Here is a 22,409-nt window from a genome sequence, read left to right as displayed (position 1 = left end):
CTCTGCCCGGGGCCGGCAGGTGGCGGCACGGGCGCCTCGCACCGGGAGCCGCCGGCCCGCGCTGCCCGCCCTGCCGGCCTGCGGGCCCCGGCCCCTCGGCCCGCCCGGCCCGCCCGGGGCTCCGCTCCTTCCAACCTGCAAACCCAAATGATTGCCAGAAGTACGGCGGGAGGCAGCCCGACTGCCCACGCGTCTCTGGCCTTCCTCCTCACGGCATCGTTTCTTAGCACTGTACCAGGCCCCAAACGCGAAGCGGCTTCTGGGCAGTTCAGGCTCGCGTGGAATCTTACTGGGGGATGCGGCACAGTCGTCTTGCTGTCCTGCAAGAGATTTCTGCTGTGCCTGAGAGTCTGTGTGCTCGGGCCCGTGAGCTAACAGGAGTCAGTGATTGAGGAGCAGTGACCCAGCCCAGCCCAGCTGCTGATGGCCAGGGCCTGGTCCTTCTGAAAACTGGGTGGCTGCTAAAGTCATGCAGCTAAGGGAAATGTGAGTGCCACGACCCCAGGACGAAGGGGGACATTGCTCAGGGGTCAAAGCATACACTTCCCATGGAAATCAAGTGGCCATAGAAACCGTATATATTGGAAAACTTGTTTATAGTGTTGTAAGTTGCCACCCCATTAAATTTAAGTAAACTGGTGCAATGCTACAGGTAGCAGTACCTTCGGCAGAGCTCCCGTTGCTGCGTGGAGGCTGCCAGCCCCTCATGCACCTGCTGAGCCTCTGGGTGCCTTTGCAGAAGTGCCAGACCCACTTCTTGGGGAAGGAACAAGTTCTGAGAAATACTGACACGTGCTTGTTATTATTATTTCTCTTTCCTGGCAGTTAATAAATTAATTACTGCAAAGAGTCAGGAGAAGTCCCTTTGCTCTGAAGGCCCAGGAGATCGTCTCTTAAGTATTTCCTCACTATGCTTTGCTCTCTTAACTGCTTAACCTGGAAGTTCAAACACATTACAGTCATGTGAGTGCAATAAGAAAGATTTTTTTCAGTGGTTGGATTCACAATCTTACATTCTGAAGAAGCTAGCAAATGAAGGACCCGATGATCAGCTTCAGCAGTTGCCTTTTCATCAGCCTTGCTCCTGGAGAGGGAGACCTAGAGCTGCCCAGAGTCTGTGTCCAGGGCTGCCACTGCTGCAGCTGCTCAGAGGGTTTCACACAAGGGGAGAGGTGGCACTGGCTGCTGGGGCCCTGCTGCAGTCCAGTGCTGGTCTCATCAATGCTGAGATGTGGACTGGGTGAGCAGGGGCTGCTCACACCCCTGGTGTGCCAGTGGAGAGCTACAGAGCTTTTCATTCCCCTTTCTCTAATTAAGCAAACAGCAGCATCTTGAAACTGTATGGTATTGTGGCAAGTAAGGACCAGCATTTTCCCAGCTTGGATACAGTTCTGCTACCACTGCTCTGAATATGAATTATTCTACCCACAAATTAAACTGGAAGCTTATCATAGCAAGAAATACTTGACAAAGATGAATGATTCAAACAGCAGAGATTACCTAGGTTGTCCACCCTCTGGAAAAGCTCTGCTGATGAGCTCTGTGAAGGTACTGTGGTGGAGACGGAGAGTCTCTTCCCCTAAAGAGTCACAGCATGAGTCCAAAATAATTTGTATTGCAGTCATATTGCACTGAGATGTTGACATTCTTGGGATATTGCTGTTCATGTACTCTGTCACTGCTGGAGTAATCAAGAATGTCCTGGGCCTAGAAAAGAAATTGTTTAGAGGCCACCACTGAAATTAAAGAGATAAAAGATGGTATATTTTTTTTAGTCCATTCATAAAAAGGTCAATTGATGCATTCTTTTGTAAAATAATCTGGTTTCACTAATCAGAAAAGTACCATTAAGTCAGCAATACAAACAAGCTGCCTGGTAGAAATTACTTCCCATGTTTTTTGAACTGGAAGAAGCATTGGTAGAGGGCAAAAGTCAGCTGATGGTAAGGAATTAGTCCCAAAGCCATCAGCCATGCAGTGTGTGCTAGCTCCAGAGCCCGTGGCCATAGCCCTGTGGTTGTCATGGCAGCCCAGTGGCTGCTGCTGCCTGGGGATTCACCAACCCCTGTGAGACCCTCTTCACACTCTGGAAATGGAGCCGAGTGCAAGATCTGAGCTTTCAAACAGCCAGCTCCATGTTTACAGTGCTGAAATAAGAGGGGTTTCCTCCTTTAGTCACTTTTTTCTGTCCTACTCTTACAGTAAATACTTTGTCATGGGGTACTCTTCCCTATGATGCTTTGTATAAAAAGGCAATGGAAATGTCATTGTATTCAGAAAATGTTCACCTGTGCAGTCAGGTGCTGTTAAGATCATACTCACTTTCTGGAAAAACTTATTTGCTGTGTGTGTCTGATGAGCATAGAGACTGACAGCATTCCTTAAAGACATGAAAACAAATAACCTCCTTTAAAGCACATGTTATATTGCCTGCTTCCACTCTTACAGTCGTGCTGGCTTAGCATAGCTCTCTGCTCCCTCCTATGCATGCATATACCTTGCTCAAGCCTATTTTGAACAAAACCTGTTTGAGTCCTGTTGCTTCCTGCTGGATAATTTTCAGGTTGTGTGTTATTACCGGTGCTGTGTGTGCTGTGAGTGCTGCTGTGTCTGTTTTTCCCTCCTGTGCTTACACACATGTATAAACTCTGCTGTTTCTCACCAGCAGCAGGTGACAGCCTTGGTGCAGGGGCTCTGTGTGCAGGCTGCAGCACTGCCCATCCTGGGACTGTCTGGAAAATGAGCACAGACCTCTGTCAGTCCTTCTCCAGTCTGTCCTTTTCCCCTGGCACTGGTAAACCCCAGGAGAGCAGCATGGCTGCTGCAGAGCCCAGCTCTGCACACCTAATGCCAACAAAGAGCCCTTTTGTGTGGAGGAAGTTCATCTCCAAGGTGTGCCAAAGCCCTTTTCTGGTGCCTGAGCTGTGCGCAGCAGCCAGGGCAGAATGAAAACCCTGGAGGCTCCAGAGCAGTGTCCTGATTTATGAATAATGCCTAGGCCACAAGAATCACAGTGGCCTTCACCTTGCAGGAGTGGAAACACCTGATGGTGTTTCTATGGCTTTGATAAGAAGAATTCTCCCCTACATTCAGTGCACAGCCTGTGGGAACGAGTGGCTGTACTAGATTAGGCTGCCAGGAGTGAAGGCTGTCATGTCAGCTTCCAATTACTTTGTCAGCCGTCAAACAGCATTTTTCACCTCTATATCCCCTGCTTCCCAAATCATGATTTCTATCTCTGAACAATGTCAGTATATTTGTAATAACAAAATGTCTATTCATTGTTTCCTCATATATCTCAAAAACTACCTTCTGACTGGATTAAGCACTCTGGTAGCATGAAAAAATACAGCTACTCCTATGGTAAGAAAACATACAAACCCCTCTAATTTAGTTGTGGTCTAAATATATCCTACTGTCTTAACCCAAGTCTGGGTAGATGCCTTGAATTGCAAAGGTTGCTATAAAGAAGCAGCAGCAGGGGGTCAAAAACGAGTTGAGGATTTCCTTTGATGCAAATTGAGAGTTTTAGGTGATCTTGAGTTTTCTCCTCCATTTTTAAATAAGCCTATTGTTAATACATGGATTCTTCATTGTATTTCAGTAATTGCTCATAGTGAGTAAAAAGCTCTCCATGGCTGCTACAGAGCTCTGTGGAGAAGCTTCTGCCAGGGCACAGGAGCAGCACTGACACAACCAGTCAGAAAAACTTTTGCAAGAGGTGAACAGCCGTTTTTTCAATTTGTAAGTGATGCCCTTATGTCAGTGGGATGGCTGAAAAGAAAAGCTGCTTTTACTTCTGCTGCCTTGAAATACAGATCACAGTCAAAATCAGAAAATGACAGAGAAAGCAGATTCTTAGTCAGGCACAGTGTAGTGCTGCAATCCATTAGAAAAAAAGCAATGAAGTGAAAAGCTGAAAAGTTGCTGTACTTTCAAGGAGTCAGTGTCTAACAACACCTGCAGTATTGTAAATGTTGATATAACCCAAATAGTTCCAATGCAATAGCTCTGGTACACCAGTGGAGATTATTAGACAAGTCTTCTGAGGTTAAATAACTTTTACATGGAGCACTTTGAAGCCTGTAGGCATATATCTATATGAGAACAAAAACAACGCCAAAGAAATTAAATTTTGCATGAGGTTTTTTTTGGGGGAAAAATAATCTACTTTTGTCCATACTGAAAAGGCATGATTGAATTTTTTCAACTTGGAGGCAGGCTGTCTTTTATCATTGGTGCAAATATTACCATAAAAATAATCCATTGGTTTCATTTTATTTACCAATTAAATGCACACACTCCAGTTGCAAAAATATAGAACATTGGGAGCAACAGGTTTTACTTGGATACCTAAAACTAGATTAGTACATCAAATGGTCTTGGTAGGGCCAAAAAATATTTGTTGTCTTCAATTACTAGTTGTAGAGACTATATTAAAGTGCATCCCATAAGACCAAGCCTGTAGCTGTCAGGGTGGTATTATCTTGAAGACTTTGTCTGATTACTCATTTTTAGGTTTGCTCTCTTCCTAGCCCAATACTATGTTCACTAAAGAACAAAAATTGTGAGCTTGAAAGTTATTTCCTTCAAAACCATAGAACAAAAATTCAAGGAAAGAAAAAATGCATATGTGTGTGTTTTCTCTAACACAAGAGAGCTCTTAGCCAGGGTAGATGCTGCCTTTTTATATAGCTATGAGAGGGGATATAAAAGTGAAAATTGCCCCGTGTAAAGCATGCTCATTAATCAAACTCTGTGCAACCTGAGCCATGGAAAGAGTAAGAGGAGCAGGGTAAAATGCATTGTATTTCATACTGATCAAAATAAATTGTTCCATGTCTGTTCAGCCAAACTGTACGTGCCAGTTTCTGAAGGCAAAATGAAGTAATGATACTGTAATGAACATATTTATTTTTCATTTTTCTTATAATCTCCAATCTTTGAAACGGTTTGTTAAATCCCCCAAAGCTACATATATAATGAACTTTTGATAGTTGAGGTTACAGACTCATTCATGCGATGGAGCCGGGGTTCCAGAATGTCTCTATTAATTTTTGCAGCAGCAGCACTCTGAAATCTTTCCTGCTCTGCTGAACACTCCTAATTTTGATTAATTCCATTGGCATTTTAACCTGAAGGTGTTGCATGTAGGTAAAACCTTACAAAGGGAAGGCCTTGTAAAATCATGGCTCAGGCCTGCTACTTTGGCTAAGTAGAAGAGGACTGTGGGAAAGAGACTCAGCTGAATTAGGGGTAGAAACACAAGTTATATAACCATTATGTGTTCACATCATGGTGTATGGTGGTTGGTTGAATTATACTTGTTATGATTTAAAACTATGTCACTGATAACCAGCTAACTGTTCAAAAAGGCCTGGTTTTTGCAATAAAGCAGCTCTACTTTGCACCTGCCTGGGGACTCTGCATCGCTACAGACCCTCACCACACATGAAGGTATTTTAAAAAAAAAGGGGGATGTTGCAAAGTCTTCAATAGTTTGCTGGTAATATGCCATCCTGGCCAAAAGTTCAGGAGTGAGTTTATTCATATTTCCTCACTATTCCATCCCTTGGTTTATGCCTACAATCAAGAGAATAACAAAGCTCTAATCTTCAGCAGTTTATTTGACAATCTAAGAGGCACTGTATACAGGCTAATGACCGTATGATATTTCACAAATTTTTCTTGCATGTGCTTTTCAGGCTTTAATGGATGTGTCAGTGATGTTGACTGTGGTTCTGGAGCAGATCACTTAGTTAGCCACTGCTCCCTCAGCTACACAAAAGCTTCTAGTCCAGAAAGCCTCTGTGTTTCCAAGGGCTGAAGGACAGGAGTGTGCAAAAAGAACAGGTAAGATCAAAACTGTCTTCAGCAGGACTCCAATGAGTATCAGACTGAGTTACACCCATTTTTCTCATCCTTGTAGACAAGGAAATGCTTCTGTCAGAAGCTGGTTCCCCCTGAGACCTTCTCCACTCAGTTCTAGTAGCCAGTTGGGAAGGAAAGGGCAGATAAATAAAACTAGCTCCACAGGTTGTGGTAACTTTACCAGTGACAGACCCTGTGGCTCCCATTGTGTGACAACTTTGTGGTGCCACAAAGCACAAAAGGCATCAAAGAACAATCTTGGGTAATTTCCACAGGGCAGGAGTTCTTCCATTCACCCCACTCCTCCACAAACGTGGTACTGCCATTGCCCGTTTCCCTGGTCAAACACGCTTCTTCTTCACCAAACCATTTCAGGAATGTGTTCTGAAAAACCCAAAGCATTTCTTCCACACTACCTCAGCTTTCCAAGGCATGAAGATCAGATTCTCTTTCCTAGCTCACTCAATAGCATCCGGATGCTTCCTAGAAAGTGTAAAAAGAAGCGTCTGTGTCCCCAGCCAACCTCCGAGGACACCTGGTCAGTGCAACTGTTCGGGAATTAGGGTTTCTATTTTGCACGCCTCTGGCCAAATGTTCAAGAAAACATACTCGTGATGGCACGCTCATGGCTCACAGCCAGGCTCTAACATGTCCAGAGGTATAGAGCATGAGCAGCTGCAACCAGCTGCACTCCCATCCTACTCCATGGACACCAAAAAATGCAGAACCTGAAACCTAGCAAACGGATGTATTCCCGGGATTTGTATAAAGAAATGGAATCCTTCTTCACTCCATGAGATTCTTGCATAAAGTAATATTGTAGGAAGGTTTTACAGCACAGATTAATAAAATGAAGTTTGATGAAAGTAAGTGCTAGACTCTGAATAATTTTTTAGATCCGTAACAGTTTCCTAATTAATTATACAACTTCTTATAATAATTGGCTAATTCTTTTTTTAACTCTGATGACAGCACACAAGCAAATTTTACATGGAGTGGTCAGTTGAACAATTCAAATTTAACCTAATTTCAAACTGATTTTATTACCCTTTGAGTCCTTTCTCTTGCAATTTTGATTAATACAGAACAGCTCCTGCAATCATGTGGTTTTCAAGTTTCTTTTAGTGCTTGTTATGTGAAAGTTCAGCCAGTAAATTATCTGCCTCCTTTTCTTTCTGCCTTTATTAATTTGCTACTATTAAAAAAAAAAAAAAAAGGACAAAAAACTAGTCAGAATTTCTCTTCATGAAAGTTGCTCTCAGTTTTAGCCCCTTAGTATTTTGTCATTCTCAATGAGTTTGTTGATTACTATTCTGGCTGGTACTTGGTTGGTATTTCTTTGGAATTCCTCTAGCTTGAGTTCAGTGCTAGCAGTATTTCTGTTCTTCAGGATAATGGAAAAATAAAATTTCTATAACTTAACTGGTACTCCTAGGGTTAGAGTCAGGGTTAGGGCTAAATCTCAGTGTGGCATAATAAATGTGAGATGAACACTTGTAGCTATTTAATAGCAAGTCAGCTGTTCCACTCCTCATCACTTCTGGAGGAGAGCCATCCAGTCCAGATGGCCACTGTAAATGTCTGTCATCCCAAGTCCTACTGGCTCTTATTCTTAGTAGTAGTTGTGAGAGAGCCATCATAGTTGTGTTCTACTTCTGTCATCTGTGAAGAGGGATTCTATGGCCAGGTTCCATAAGCACTGAAATACTGCCACCAATCCACAGCAGCCAGAGCTAGTAACTCATGCTCTCTTCAAGTGTAATGGAAGGAAACAGAGGAATTGTCTCTTGTACTTGCCTGACTTCTCACAGGCATTCATTTTAGGATGACACATAGCAGCTTTGATGGTACATTTCCCTGTTCATTGCTTATGAAAAGAGCCTATAATGTAATCTAAGGCTAAATACAACACTTTCAAACACCTAAATTAAAGCAAATGGGTTCTACCCTTACCTTTCAGACTTCATAGAGAACGCACGTCAAGAGGATTTGGATATCTTCACATGCAGACTCTAGCCTTGTCACAACCACTGGCATAAGCTCACATCTGATTCTGTCTACTATGAAAAAATGGAAATTAGTGTGCCCATATTTCCTCAGATTTGTGTAAAGGGACCTAACAAAGTCACAACAGGCACAAAAAAAAAAATTTCAAATCCATCCACACACACCCAGAAGAGCACCAGCATAATCAAGCACATGCTTTAGGTGTTCCAGTTCAGAGTTATTGTAGCTAAAAAGTAGATGAAGTGGGCTGGCTATCCTCACCTATGGACTGCAGCAGACCAGCTAAAGGAAGAAATCTTGTTCCCCCTGTCAAAGGGAAGGAGCAGGCACCTATTAAAATGCTTACAGCCTAAATCCTCTCATATCTTGACAAAGTAGACAAAAAGGATTATTTCTGTAGGAATGATACCTACAGGTTCTGGGCAAAACCCAAAGTCCTGGCTATGCTGGACCCTGGATAACACCTAGTACCTATCCCTAGCTCCCCTCACCCTCACTCAAGCGAGATAACTTCAACCCAGTACATGTGTGGAAGCATTCATGAAGCACCATCTGCAGCCAGTAACAGTGACCAACACACTCGAGTGATGTGGCAGCAAACACAGTTACAGGAATTTTGGATGTCATGCTGCTGACAATATCTACACCCAGCTGCTTGGGAATGTGTGTCCCAGGAGAACTTCCCAGCTCTGGGTCTGCAAGCCCTGTGCTTAAGACTGAGTATATCAACACCTCCCCACCCCACCCTGAAAATCAGTTTGCACTCGAGATTACACAGGTGTGTATGGAGATTATACAGGTGTGTGTGTTTGTGCAGGTCCTGCCCTGAGAAAGTGCCTTAGGTGAAGTGGAAAGAAGCAATGACATGCATCCCCTCTTACTTTGTGTTGATGGTAAATAAAGTTCCCATCTCCCCATTTACTCCTTTAACATAAAGGATGATTTTAGCGAACTGTATGGACACATTCACAGTGGCATGGAATGACATGCATGTGTTGTGTGCTGGAAAGAAAGCATTTTCAGAGTTAGAAAGCCATCATCTGCATATGTATATATTCAGTATTTGCAACACACCTTTTGATACTGTGCTGGAAGCTGCCAGCAGCATGGGAAGTATCCTGAGTGCAGCTTACAGCCCCAAAAAGATTTCTCCTTGCTGGAGGATTACCCAGCTATATTCAGGGACCCAGAAGCTCTTTAAATTTTTTTTTAATGCAATGGATTCCAACACTGCTGATTTAACTAATCTCTCAGGCACTCTTCCTAGTCACAAGCTTTACCTGTTTCTTCATCAAAGAAATGAGACCACAGTTCAGGTGCTGCAGAACCAGAGACTCTCCATCCCTATGTGGATACTTTAGCATCCCCTTGCTCATAGCTCTAAGCTCGTGAGCATTTGGGGATTTCATTTCCTTACTTCTGCCACCTGAAGCAAGGGAGACAAAGAGTCACACAGACTAGCAGACACTCCAAAACTCATTTACTTTTGTTTTAAAGAAAGAAAATATTGGATGAACTGTGCAAAAGCTAGAAAAACAAGTGTCATCCTTCCAATTCAATCTTTGATTTTCAGATGGTGTGGCACACAGTCAAGGCTGGATAAAGAAGGGATGAGGAGACGCTCTGTGATGAATAAAGGCATCAAATCAGTTCACAAACACAAAAACTGGATCATTTTCAAAAAAGTCAGGTGCACAGTGAGTGAAAGCTGTTCCAAGTCTCGTGCTCATACAGCAGCCAACAGATGTTGTACACCCATGTCTGAGCAGCCAGCTGTCTTCTCATCAGTATTAAGTGTTCAGTTGACATTAAAGGGACAGACAGAATTAAATCTGAGAGCTCAGAAACACAAACAGCTTTTCTGAAGCTTGCTATGTATACAAATTATTATCTATGCTTCTTTTTTTTTTCCTCAAACAAAAGTATTAATGAACACTAAAAATGAGAAGAATCATGAGAAGTGTGGCCATGGACACCTAAACAGCTCAATAATAATATATTAATATTCTCCAGCAATAAACACAGGAAAAATATATGAAAACAACATCTTAAAATTTCAAAATATTTGCATAAAAATACAAGAAAGAGAGATGGCTGCTAAAGATCTCTGAATACAGTCTTCCCTATCCTGGGTTTTGTGACCTGTTTTGTAATGAAGTTTCAGATTTTCAGACTGTGTCTGACAGCTCAAAAAATGTCACCACTCTTACATAACAAAGAGAGAGAGGGAGAGATATTTTTTGGTATAATATATGTCATAGATCAAACAACATTTACTATGTCAGTAGAAATTCACTCTGACTCCACCCTGACTTGGGTGGAAAAGCCCGATGTTTGTGCTGCTTTTCCTTTCCTGGACATCTTTTCCACCCAAGGAAGGCCTAGATAACTGAGAAAGGAGTGGGCAGTGATGTCCTCTGCCCGTTCCCCTCCTGTGGGCAATCAATGACTATTAATACAGGATTTTCTCTCTAATGTCCTGAACCATGGTTTTGATATCAAGGTCAAGAAAAACAATTGAAGTTTTACATTAAAGAGCTTACAGTATCTTTGCAAATGTAAGTAGATATTTATTTTTAAGAAATCAAATTAACCATTCTCAATTTATTCACCCTGAACTGAATCAGTAGATTGAGTTTTAGATTATTAGGCTAAATTTTAAATAACAAGAGTTAGGTGAGGAGAATTTCAGCATTTAAATTTTTGCTTCAAAACTTCTTTCATTTTATATTAAGGGGAAAAAATGCTAAGAGATGGGGACTAGGTCTGATAGCAGAGAAGCTCTGGGGGTAACATGTTGTAGCACAAAAGGTGCTGAGGGGTTGGAGGGAAAATTCAGCACATTTAAGAGATTTCTGTATCATACAAATAATCTGATGTGGACTGTGCATGAATTGGGTTTATCTGGATACCAGTGTCAGATGGTATGTTTTATTTGGATTCAACTGTCAGATGTCACAGTTTTTCTCTAGCAAGCTAACTAAGACTAAGACTTTTGTGACTAATACAGATAAGTTTCTGGTGCTGAGTTCCACATCCTATACACATTCTTTATTCTCCTATTTGTCCTGGTAACAAAAACATGGTGTCTGAACACCTACTATACTGCTGGTCATTAGGTGAGAAAATGTAGAGAAATTTAGAGAAAATAATGTAGAGACCATTACTTTTCTGTGCAAAATTTCCATAATATTTGGCAGTGCAAATTCCTAACCATTCCTAACTTCTCCTTTGTATTAACCTTACCTTGCACTCCTTAAAATCACCTGTGGAGAGCTAGAGATGAGCAAAAACCTAGAAACAGAGAAGGTTCCTTTGTTTCTTCTATAGCCAGCAGCTTAGGGACTTGCTGAGTTAAATCTTACCACATCATGTAACAGCTCCTGCCTTCTGTTTGTTTCTTTCAGGTCTTTTCCATCAGTCTGTCTCTGAACTCCACACATTTATTCTCTGCTCTTTTTTCTTGCTCATCAAATACATCCTTGTCTTCATTTTCAAGAACTTCCTTAGCATGTTTGCACTGTGTTGTTATCTCTCACTCTCCATAAAGATGATGATTCCAGCCAATAACTGGCCATGTGTTACATTTCTCAGTGCATCCCTTTGGCACTTCCTCCTTCAGCCATCACATTATGAGTAAAGGATGCCACAAGCACTTATGGGGTGAATGTGTTGTGCTTTTCAAAGTTTTCCAGCAAAAATCTTGAAACTCTGATGCTGCAGGTGTGCTGGAAGTACTGTCCTCCCCATGCTGACCATTAATGACTTCCCGATTCTATTTTCCTGTCTGCTTGTTTGTACCCACTCAAGTGCTGTCTCAGGTTATAAATCTGATGAACAATTAGAAGAATTGTGCTGTCAATAATGATTACAAAGGGTATTGGAGAGAAGAAATATTTTGTTGAGTAGTACAGTGAGAAGTATGGGTTACAAAAGATGAAACACTTCTCTTTCAAGATCTCTTGAAAGTAAGAAAAGTAAGCAGATTCACAGCACTGCAGCTTGTCAGGCTGCTTTGTTTGCATGAACAGTCAGCTGTACATCAGTCACTTTGCTCACCTTGAAAGTGTAAGAGGCTCAGAAGTCCAGGCCCAGAAAATTCTGCAGGAACCTAATAATAATTTATAAAAAGGTACGCTGTAAAGTATTCAAGATGATCCCTCAGTCCCTAAAATCCAGCACTGACTGCTACTGTTCTTGTGGAGAAATGTTTCTGTGGCACACTGCCAAGGGACAGTGAGAGTCTTTCAGAAGCACATTTTTCCCCACAGCAGATGGAAGTAGCAGCATTTAGTTGCAAACAGAAACCTAACAACATCAAGAAAGGGCAAGACCGTGTAAAAACAGTGGCACAGACAAAGCTGGTGATGTTTTCAAGGCAGATGTGTACCACAAATACCTTGTGAAGGGAATGTGCAATGAGCAGTGAGGGACCACGAATCTTCTCATGAAGCACAAGTCAATTACTTATATATCCTCCTGTATTAACTGATGGTAACTATTCTTAATATATTCTGTTAAGTATTTGTGTGTTCACATATTTTATGTTGAACAGTGTGAACATATTGTATTCCCAGAAATGTTCAGTACTCATTTTCTATGGTGAAAATACATTAGTAGCTCAATTCTTGTAATTCTTGTGCAATATACCAAAAAGATTTGTAACCTTGTAAGCGTAGTCTACAAACAAAGAGATAAAAATAAGCTCTGATCATGTCATTATGTCATTATGTCATATGGGTGTGTTTGGGCTTTTTCTTTTTTTTTTTTACCCTTTTGAGTAGAGGGTAAGCTAAAAGAGAAATACTTGATGAACATGCCCTTTCTCTTGCAAACAAGTGAGCTATAGATGTTAGCACTGGAGCTCTAACATTTTGTTTTAACCTTCCCTATATATTCCATATATAATCCACATGTATACAGTGCCAGGGTCATCCTGCCATGTCTTAGCAGTTGAGAGTGCTTACTGCAGAGATATCCAGCCACTCTTATCAAAGAGCCCTACAGCTCCTGTCCATAGCCCCACAGATGAGACTATGGCCATGATAGTAAGAAGGCCTGGCAGAGAGGCTGTGAACTAATTCTTTGTCTGCCCAGGAGCACTTGATGCCATGTTTACATCCTTCTTAAGTCTATCATGTATAATGAGCAAGTATACAGGCAGGTTTTGGGAAATTCAAGGAGGTTTGCCCCAAAGGATGCATTACACTCAGTTGTTCCAACCATCTGGTGTGTTTCTGGCTGGGCAAACACAATCATAGTTTCCCCCTGCCAACACAGTTACCAGAGAGATGTGTGTGATTATTCTGCCTTTGGGGAACCCTGGGCATCTTGGGATGTACAAAATAGATTTGTCAAAGTTTAAGAAGTATCTTAGCAGCAGCATGACTGGGTCTTTGACAGACTGGCCTGGTAGGTGTCTAATTTAGGATGAACTCAGTAGCTCTCCAGGCCCCAGTAACTCTAAGGATGTGATCTCCATTGCTTGAAATGGAACTTGAGATATGTGGCTCACAGGCAGTCACCTATATTTAATACCTAAATTTAGATGTCTGCAATCTGGAGCTGAATTACACTCCATATTTCCCATTACAGCTCAGGACCTGGCAAAAATACTCAGTCAGAAGCATCTTCTGGAACTCTTTGACCTCCTTTATTCCCATTTTTTCCCACTACTCTGAAATAGTCCTCACACACCTCCACAATTAGGTCAACTTTGTTGTCTGTCACTCTGACCTCCAGTTCTGAGCCTTTTTACTCACACTGAATGGTCTGAGAGTCTCTTTTACAAAAAGACATGAGACTTTGAAAGCCCAGAAAAAGCAAAAATTTTATCTCCAGACCCCCCACACATTAAGTGTTCACAGGTTAATGGATCAATAGGTGTCCTTCTGAGATCCTAAAAGAGTAGTTAAGAATAATCTTACAACTGAACAAGACTGGGAAGCTTAATGCCCTCAAGCACCGTGATAATGGATTTTGGCTCAACAGGGTAAAAAGCAGGGAGGGAGAAGAGCACGCTGGCAGGGCATGTCTGAGAAGAGCACGCTGGCAGGGCATGTCTGAGCAGGAAAAATTCAGAAACGCAGAACATAAAAACTAAAAACCCAAGCATCAGTTAAACCTGACAAACAGGTCTTGATAATACTCAGTAATATTTTTGTCTTGAAATAATGTGACACTTTTGAAAAGTAACTGAGTCACTTTGTAATCACAATGAACTGTAACAGGCCAGAAGGTTCAATAAACTTAGACCAAGAGGGAGGGAAGTCAGTCCCCCTCTATGAAAGGAAAGACCTGAGGTCTCAGCCTTGACCTACAGGTATCAGTAGGATAGTTAAGCTCTAACCTGCAGCACTTCTTTTTCTCTGGTAATTTAATAAAAGTGCTTTTGAACCTGATAAACATGGGGTGGATTAAGACTGTGTCTGCACAGCTGCCAATGAGAAGGCATTCAGTTTGCTGATTTTCCTAACCAGCTAACTCCTGTCTGCTCTAAAGCATTACAAAAGAGTTCTTACAGGAAAAAAACAAGAGTGATTAATTTTCAATTCCAAATGCTTTTCCTCCCCATTACACAGTTTCCTTGTACAGAGACAGTTCTGAATGCCTGAGCAGAAGGGGGAGGCTGATGAATCCTTTTTAGGCTGTTACAGCCTTAAAGTGTGCCACTCCAGTTGCCAGAATAGAGGCAGGACAAGTTACTAGAAGCCTCAGGGAGGTGACTTTTTGTCTATGCAAGGGGAATCTTTCTGCTTCTTGTGACAGTTGAACTGGTAAGTGGCTGGATGGGGACTGCAAGTGACAGCAACAACGGAAGGTGGATGTTTGCCATGCCAATATATCTCAGAGAGCAGATGGAGTTTTTATTGAGCAAAATATATATTTTATTACTCCCTATGAATGGATCAAATGAGTTCAGCAATAATCTCATTTCCATATAATGGGAGAAAGCCTTCATGGCAACTCAGAAGGCAGTGTCTTAAAAAACTTTTTTACAGCACATAACTCACCAGCTGACAACTGGATGAAGGCATCTTACAGATTTGGTGCTGTGCTGTTATCAGTTGCAGAAACTGCTCAGCTGTGACATGTGCAGTATTGTTCGGGAATGCTCAGCAATCTGGTCAAAGTGTGGGAGGCTCAGTGTCCAGCTGTGGTGCCTTTCCCTCACATTCAGCATAGTGCTGGCATCCACTTCACAAAAGAAAACACAGAGCAGGCATCAAAGTGGGCTCTACAGTGGGACAAGGAGGTATTCAAGAGAAAATAATGGGGAGAGTAGGGATGCAATGTTAGGGGTGCTAGCCTGAGGGGCTGAGTTGTAATTAAAGAATGGACAAGGTAAGAGCAATGTCCTGGAATCAATTGCAGAGTGGAGGTAGCTGAAGAGGGGGTACCCCCTCTCTCTGCATGGTGCTGAAGGGGTGGGTTAGTGTGATGGGAGATCAGCCAACACTGCAGGCTGAAGATAATGCACAATCATATTGCACCCTCACTGGAGCTCTGCATGCCCTGCTGAGGTTTGGCCACGAAAGACACTCATTATCATTCTGTTATCATTATCATTCTGACACAGTTTCCACCACCACAGTACCAGGGCTTGGCATGGTTATTCCTTGCTAAGGTGTCCAAGTTTCATCACAGACACCTCCTTCCATCCAACAGGATCCTGCCTGGGTGCATTTTGAGGAAGTGCAGGCTGTGTCTGCCTGACTGCCAGCAGCAGGAGCTGCTTCTTCTTGCACAGGGAGAATGGGAGCAGAAGGTCACTGTGGACAGCCTCAGTGCATGGCATGGGAAGGCTGGGGCCAGCTTACACCGAGTGCTGAGCCACAGTAGGGCTGTCAAGGGTAGGGGCCGAGAGCAGACAGGCATGGAGAGAAAGGCCTCGAGCTAGGGAGCACGAGTAGGATGTCTTCAGGGCAGTGAGACTTCCCCCTAACTGTATAGTTTAGTCTTAATTTAATATGTCAGCAAGACTTGGGTTTGATGGAAGACACTGGAAGACAGTGGGAGAAAGCAGGAGGGGTGGGTTGGTACAGAGCGGTGACCCTGGCATGGGCTGTCTGAACTCTTAGTGTGAACCTGGAGGTGACAGCAGGAGCTCAGGGCAGAAGGGCTACCTGCATCCCTTCCTCTCTGGCCACCCATCCTCCTTCCTGACACAAGACATTTGGCAGACTCAGTCCTGGAGAGCCACCCATCAAGGCCCTGCTTTCCACACCCTCACACAAAATCCTCCCCCTTCTGATCTTTACTGCTCCTTCATCAACTACTCTTCATGAAAATGTGCTAGTAGGGGAACTGGATTCATTGATATGGAAGGGTGTTAAGAGCAATGAAGGACAGAAAATGGAAGTGGGGAGGATTGAAAAGTTTACTGCACACAGAAGGATAAGCTTCTTTGTAGAAAACCATTTGCCAAATGAAGTAATTTTTTATTGCCCTATGTTATTTGGGGCTGGTCACAAAAAAAAAAAAAAAAGAAAGTCCTATTTTAATTATTGTGATAAAATAAAAATAGAACTAAAGCAATGCAATTTCCCTGCTGTCTCAACTTCTGACATGTCAAGTCTATAGCTCTATTTGTATAAAGGTGCTTTATACTGGGATAGCTATTCCCATACAGCAAGGAAAATCAACATTTGAATGTGTCATCTTTATAACAACATAGTTATATCCACCCTCTTACTCTATTTAAGCTTTTATTTTTACATTACCTTCTCCTCCCACAATGGGATTAATTATCCCAATAGAACTTGCAGAACTGGCCTTGGCATGGAGAAAATGAATTGTTGCTGCCCATACACTTACACAGCTATGGCAATCACAGGAAGTAATAATGTACATGCATATGTGCCGACTTTGAAGTAGAAGATGCTGTAACCAAAACCAGGGTACCTGTGTTTAATTCTAACACCTGTAAATTGAAGTGCAGGCATATTAATGACTAGAATATATTTTCTATATATGAGAGCTCAGGAATATGTAATAGGAACAGCTCTCACAAGGAGGAAAGAGAACTACAGTTTTTTTCCTGTGGGCATAAAGATTATGCACAGCTCCAGAAGCAACTGGAGGCAGAAATCACCCGTGGCATTACAGCAGCCTGAGCCTGACTAGAAGTGCAAGGCTTAGGGGCTGCAGGGGAAGAAACTACAGAGTCTTCAGAGAAACCTGGGGACACAACTGCTAAAGTTCATATGCTGGATCTATGAGATAACTAGCAACACATTACAGGGGGAAAAAAACCCAGGGAAGCAAGGTACCTGAAAGAGGAACCTTTCAGTGTTCAAATCCCTTTGTGAATACAGCGTGTAGCCTTCCTCCAGCAGTCACGTTCAATATCCACTTCAATTTTCCAAGACTGAACTGAGCTGTATCACTTAAGGTAAAACCAATTTATTTTTTACAAATCTGTCCATCATTCTGAGTATTCATGTCTCTCTTAAATGCACATAAAACTGTTTTGAGCAAGGGGCTGACATTTGTATACGTACAATGGGTAAAACAATGCTCAGGTAAAGCCTTCAGGATCAGCTACAACACAACGTCTAAATAATGTCTAAATGACATTACTGAACAATAAAAAACTTATATAAATGGTATATTTCATAATAATAGCAGTCTTCTAAATTGGGTAAATTAATGGATTTGGCAAATGTTACCTTCTGCCACCAAAGAACAAGATAAAGCAGTTTTTTTAAAAACTGTATAACTTCCCAGTATCAACTTTCAGAGAGTCTCATTATTCCCTATTGGGAAAGAGGTCATTTGTTTTAACATTTTGGTTGTTGCTTAAGAGTTGCAAACATAATTGTTTGCACTAGATATCAGGAACTTGTTTGAAGGATTTGGGTGAGTCCAAAAAGCCTTCTTCACTTCTACTGCACTACAAAGATCATTCTTATTGCCTGCTCTAAGGAGAGGAGAAACCAGAAACAGCCTCTGTATTGTTTCCCTCATGTTTATTTTTCTCACCATTAACACTCAGCAGAAAGAGTGTTCACTTTGGGTAAAACAAAAATTACCTAGTGAAGCACAGGGCTTCACAAACATTATTAGACTGAGTATGTCTAGACAGCATCTGTAGTGACCTGATAAAAATAAGAAGAATCACAGAAGCTGTATGGGCAAGCTTTTAACACAGTATTTTATCAAGTGTAGGTATGTTTCTTTCCATATACATTATGGAAAGAAACATTATTTTCCTTCTTCAGCCCATACAACATTGCTGTTTAGTAAACTTTATCAGGAAACCAAAGCCATGTTGATGTGTTCTTGTAACAGCTTGTTGTCAATCGCTTGCTAGTATCCTTTCTCTTGAATATAAAAATACACAAATTGAACTGACAGGATTAATTACTATAGCTTCAGGTATTCCTAGTTTCTTTGTGGCCTAAAGAGACATCAAACTAGTAAACTAAAATTTACACCGTATAGCCACATTTTGTCCTGTACTAAGATAAACACATTAGTGGTGTAAAACATGCTCATTCCACTCAATTTAAAAACAGTAAATACCACTACTAATAACAGGATTGTCTCTTTTACTGTCAGAACACCTATACCATTTTTGCCTTCTCCATTACACTATCAATTCTAACAGCTGCAATTTAGCTAGGTAATCATTCAAATGAAATTAAAACTTCCTTTTTTTTTTTTCACAATGAAAGGTGTTTCCAGATTCACATTTCAACAACAAAGAAGTCCTTGGTGGTATTTTAAGGGCTGTTTCAATTAGAGCTACTTATTACTTCTGAGTTCTTCCATTACCTTTCTCCACATGTATGCTTAAACCTCCTATTGCAATTATTAACATGCATATGTTGACAGGGATATGTTTGTAATATTTATGATATTAAATGGTGATTCCAGTACAGGCTGTCAATTATTTGAGTGGAGAGAATGCAATCAAATGATGTTGCAAACTCTGCTATTGACACCTGCTATCCACATTCACCATGGAATGGCTTTGATAGGCAGGGTTGCTCAACAGTTACCAAATGGGTGGAAAGGACTGAAGTGCTGAGTGGGTGCAAAGTCATCAGAAGCAAAGAGCCAACACGGATTCATCAGGAACCTGCAGAAGAAATGATGGTCCTGAATGGTCACTATTTTGGGGTCTCCACCTAGGGACATGCGCCTTACAGTCCATCCCATATCATTTGTTCCTAGCAAGCACCAGCTGTCAGAGACTACTGCCATCTACTACAAAGTCAATCCTACAAGTTCTTGTCTACCTTGACAGTGGTAGGACATTCTCAGGCTGGCTACTGATGCCTCTTTTTCTGTGTAGCAGGGGAGGTACAGAGTTAATCCACTAATGAGGAAGATATGCTGCCTTGACAGTGCAGCTAGGGAAGGGTTAAAATGCTGGAACTCAAGGTTGAGATCAAGAGCTAGGGAAGGAGGGAAAAGACTCTGAGGAAGTGGTAGGGGCCAGCAACAGGTAATGAAGCCAGAATGATTTTGACAAAGAAGGAAATGGAACTCTGCAGGGTCATTCCTCCTTTCATGGAAGAGGGACAAGCACAGACAGTGACAGGACTGTCAGAAAAGAAAGCTCAATTAAAAAAAAACTGGACAAGCACAGTATACAGATGAAGAACTAAGTGCCTCTTGCAGCTGCTTTTTCTCTTCCTCTTTGGTGGGAGTGTGAACTTTTGCCTCATATACCTCCTACCTTCTGTTGCTCTGTTAAAGGCCCTTTTTCCCTACCTCATCTGCTGGTTATGTAGTATTGCTGTTGCTGCACTCAGAGATGGCACCAGAAGTTATGGATTTACACTGTACAAGGTATGGAGATGGCAGCCAGTACTATACCAGAAGAAGGTACCTTGAGTGAGATACAGGGCAGGAGAATGTCGGACGAGGGGCACCATGTTTTGCTCAAAGGTTTTACACTCCAGTGGTTACACAAAGTTGTTGTGGACAACAAAGCTGCGCATAACAAGGTGAAGAACTGTGGCATAGGAGAAGCCCACAGACACCCTTAGGTTTTCTTCCACACACAAATTGAGAATTGGGTCCTCCACAAACAACTTCTGAGGGGCCTGCTGCATCAGAAGAATTCCCTTCCACCTCCGCTACAAAGGAAACCAGAGAATTCAGCAAAACCACTACAATTATGTCTTTCTCTGTCCTTTGTTGGGCACAGGATATGCCTTTGGTAGGGACACCTGATGGGGTGAAAAAAACATCTGCATTATTCTTTCCCCCCTCTCTTCCAGACATTAAATCAGTGCTGGCATTATGGGAATCTACACATTCATTATCCTTCCAGCTGGAATCAAAACATGAGTGCATGAAATGCGGTGTTCAACTTTTTTGTTTTTCTGGGTTAAAATTCATGTGCAAACTAGATGTGTCTGTTTAATCTATCTTTTGGACTGCCACTCAGATAATCAGAGGGTAAAAAGCATTACTTGTGCTGACTGAATGAAGGGAAAATCTCACTGACTTGGTATTGGCTTTAAAATCATACCAGATACCAGGACCTATAGAAGAGCAACTTTTCAACAAACAAGTTAATATTTGACAGCGAAGTCATCAGGTATCCAAGGTCCTTCTCCGGAACATGGGTTACTGATCAACCTGGGTCACTAAAAGTTCAGGTTGTCTGTCTCGTACTTTGCAGACAGCATGGGTGCTTTCAGCAATGCTTCTGAAGTTGAAAGACATAAATATCTCATGCTTGGGTTTGGTCCAGGTAACACTAGGTAACACCAGCAAGTCTGTTTGACCACAGCTTATATATAACACAGGGCAGTAAAGGAAAATGTTGTCTGTCTTCACCCCTTCAAAATATTAATTGAAACACTGATATTTTACTGCCAGTTAGGCTACAAGTTTTTATGAGTTAATAACAACACTATTTCTTGAAATACCCAGGGGTCTAGAGCAGAAATTTCAGCCGTTTGGAGCTTTAAAAAAATTGTTTCTGATTTTTCATGCATATAATCTTAAGTTTCTCCTGGGTGACAGTGCATTTAGTTTCATTGTGTAGATTAAGCTGGTGCCATAGGAGCTGAGGTGAACATTAGATGGTAGTTTCACCAGCTCTGTTGTGTTTTAAAGAAAATAACAATGGAATGCTGCTATAAAATCACAGGATCACACATGCCAACTAGGCTACAGCACTACATAGCATATCTGGTCTTTCCTTAACCACCTCCAGGGATGGTGATTGCACCACCTTCCTGGGCAGCCCATTCCAAGGTCTAACCACCCTTTCTGTGATGAAATTCTTCCTGAGGTACAACCTACACTTCCCCTAGCCCAGTGTAAGACTGTGTCCTCTTGTCCTGTCACTGGTTACCTGGGAGAAGAGGCTGACCCCCATGTGACTATAGCCTCCTTTCAGGTAGTTGTAAAGTGACAAGGTCTTTTGAGCATCCTTTTCTCCAGGTTAAACGCCAGCTTCCTCACCTGCTCCTCACAGGACTAGTGTTCTAGACCAGCTTTGTTTCCTTTCTCTGGACTTGCTCCAGCACCTTCAAGTGTCCTTTATGGACTGAGGAGCCCAGAACTGGACACAGTACTTGAGGTGTGGCCTCACCAGTGGAGTATAGGGCAACTGCTCTGTATAGGGGGAAATGATGTATCTGAGCAAGAAATAGCACCTTAGAAGCAAATTACACTTGCAAATGAGGAGTTTTCTCAGAAACACCTGGCGATGTGAGGGATACGAAGAGAGTGAAACAATAAATGGTAAATTCCTGAAAGATTATAAGAGCGGCCAATTAAAGGGCAGGGAAGACAGCCCCAAAGCGCCGGGCTTTAGCTGGGCCAGGTTCGCCAAGCTCTCCCTCCCGGGCCGAGCCGGGCCTTAACACACAGCACTGCGCGGCGGCGCGGGCAGCCCGCGGGGAGGCGCGGAGCGGTGCCAGAAGGGCGCGCCCGCCCGCGGAGCCCTGCCCGGCCCCGCCGGCGCGGAGCGGAGCGGAGGCGGAAGCCGCGCCGATGAGCTGTGCGCGCTGGGCAGCGGGTGTGCGGAGCCCCGCGCTGTGCCGAGGTAAGAGCGGAGCGGCCCTGCCTTGTCCCCGCGAGGATGTGGGGACGGGGCGCTGCCGTCGCCCTGGCCGCCCTGGTCGCGGCCCTCTGGCTGCGGCGTGACGAAGGTACAAACCTCCGAGCGCTAGCCCGGGCGGGAGGCGGGGCCGGGTGGGCGCCGGGTGCTACCGGAGCCCGCGGGCGGTCGGGCCAGTGCGTGCTCCCCACGGAAGGAAAGGTCGCCGGGCCGGGCAGCCCCGTCGGGGGAAAGGCGGTGGCGGCCTCGTAATGCTCCTGCCGGAGAGCAAAACCAAAGCGGCGGCAGCGGGGCCCGGCGAGATGCAGCCCACCCCCGCCTGCCGCGGGGGCCGGCCGGGCCTCTCACCTGCTCCTCGGAGGGACGGCCGGGGGCGGGGGAAGCGCTCACAAACCCGACCCCCAGCACCGCCGCAGGGTCTGCCAAGGGCAGCGGCTGCCGGGCCCCCGCGGGCCTGCGGGCGGCGCCGGCTGCGGCGCGGCTGTTGTGGCGGCCT

General features: G+C 43.3%; 1 protein-coding gene and 1 long non-coding RNA gene across 6 annotated transcripts in view; one reads left to right on the top strand and one right to left on the bottom strand.

The window, feature by feature from the left end:
* Window positions 1-116: 116 nt before the first annotated feature.
* On the bottom strand, window positions 117-22,409 carry LOC132323896 (uncharacterized). 2 transcript variants are annotated; one of them, XR_009485452.1, is made up of 4 exons: window positions 22,262-22,409; window positions 7,825-7,931; window positions 1,501-1,707; window positions 117-320 (listed from the first exon to the last, which is right to left on the bottom strand). It is a non-coding gene; the product is annotated as an uncharacterized LOC132323896 (long non-coding RNA). The 2 variants fall into 2 exon arrangements; XR_009485451.1 differs by lacking the exon at window positions 117-320 and having other exon boundaries at window positions 580-1,707.
* Window positions 21,689-22,409, top strand: part of NAXD (NAD(P)HX dehydratase) — a 48,677-nt gene continuing 47,956 nt past the window's right edge. Inside the window, exon 1 of one of the 4 annotated variants that reach the window (XM_059839689.1) lies at window positions 21,689-21,898. In XM_059839689.1, the coding sequence (XP_059695672.1) occupies window positions 21,847-21,898 (52 nt within the window). In that variant the 5' untranslated portion in view covers window positions 21,689-21,846. Of the gene's footprint in view, window positions 22,005-22,409 lie in introns of all 4 variants that reach the window. The other 3 variants (XM_059839687.1, XM_059839688.1, XM_059839685.1) reach the window with 3 other exon arrangements.

Source organism: Haemorhous mexicanus, chromosome 2, assembly GCF_027477595.1.
Source record: "Haemorhous mexicanus isolate bHaeMex1 chromosome 2, bHaeMex1.pri, whole genome shotgun sequence".
NCBI classification, from domain to species: domain Eukaryota; kingdom Metazoa; phylum Chordata; class Aves; order Passeriformes; family Fringillidae; genus Haemorhous; species Haemorhous mexicanus.
Note: the sequence above shows the minus strand (reverse complement) of the source record. Positions and strands in the feature narration are given on the sequence as shown.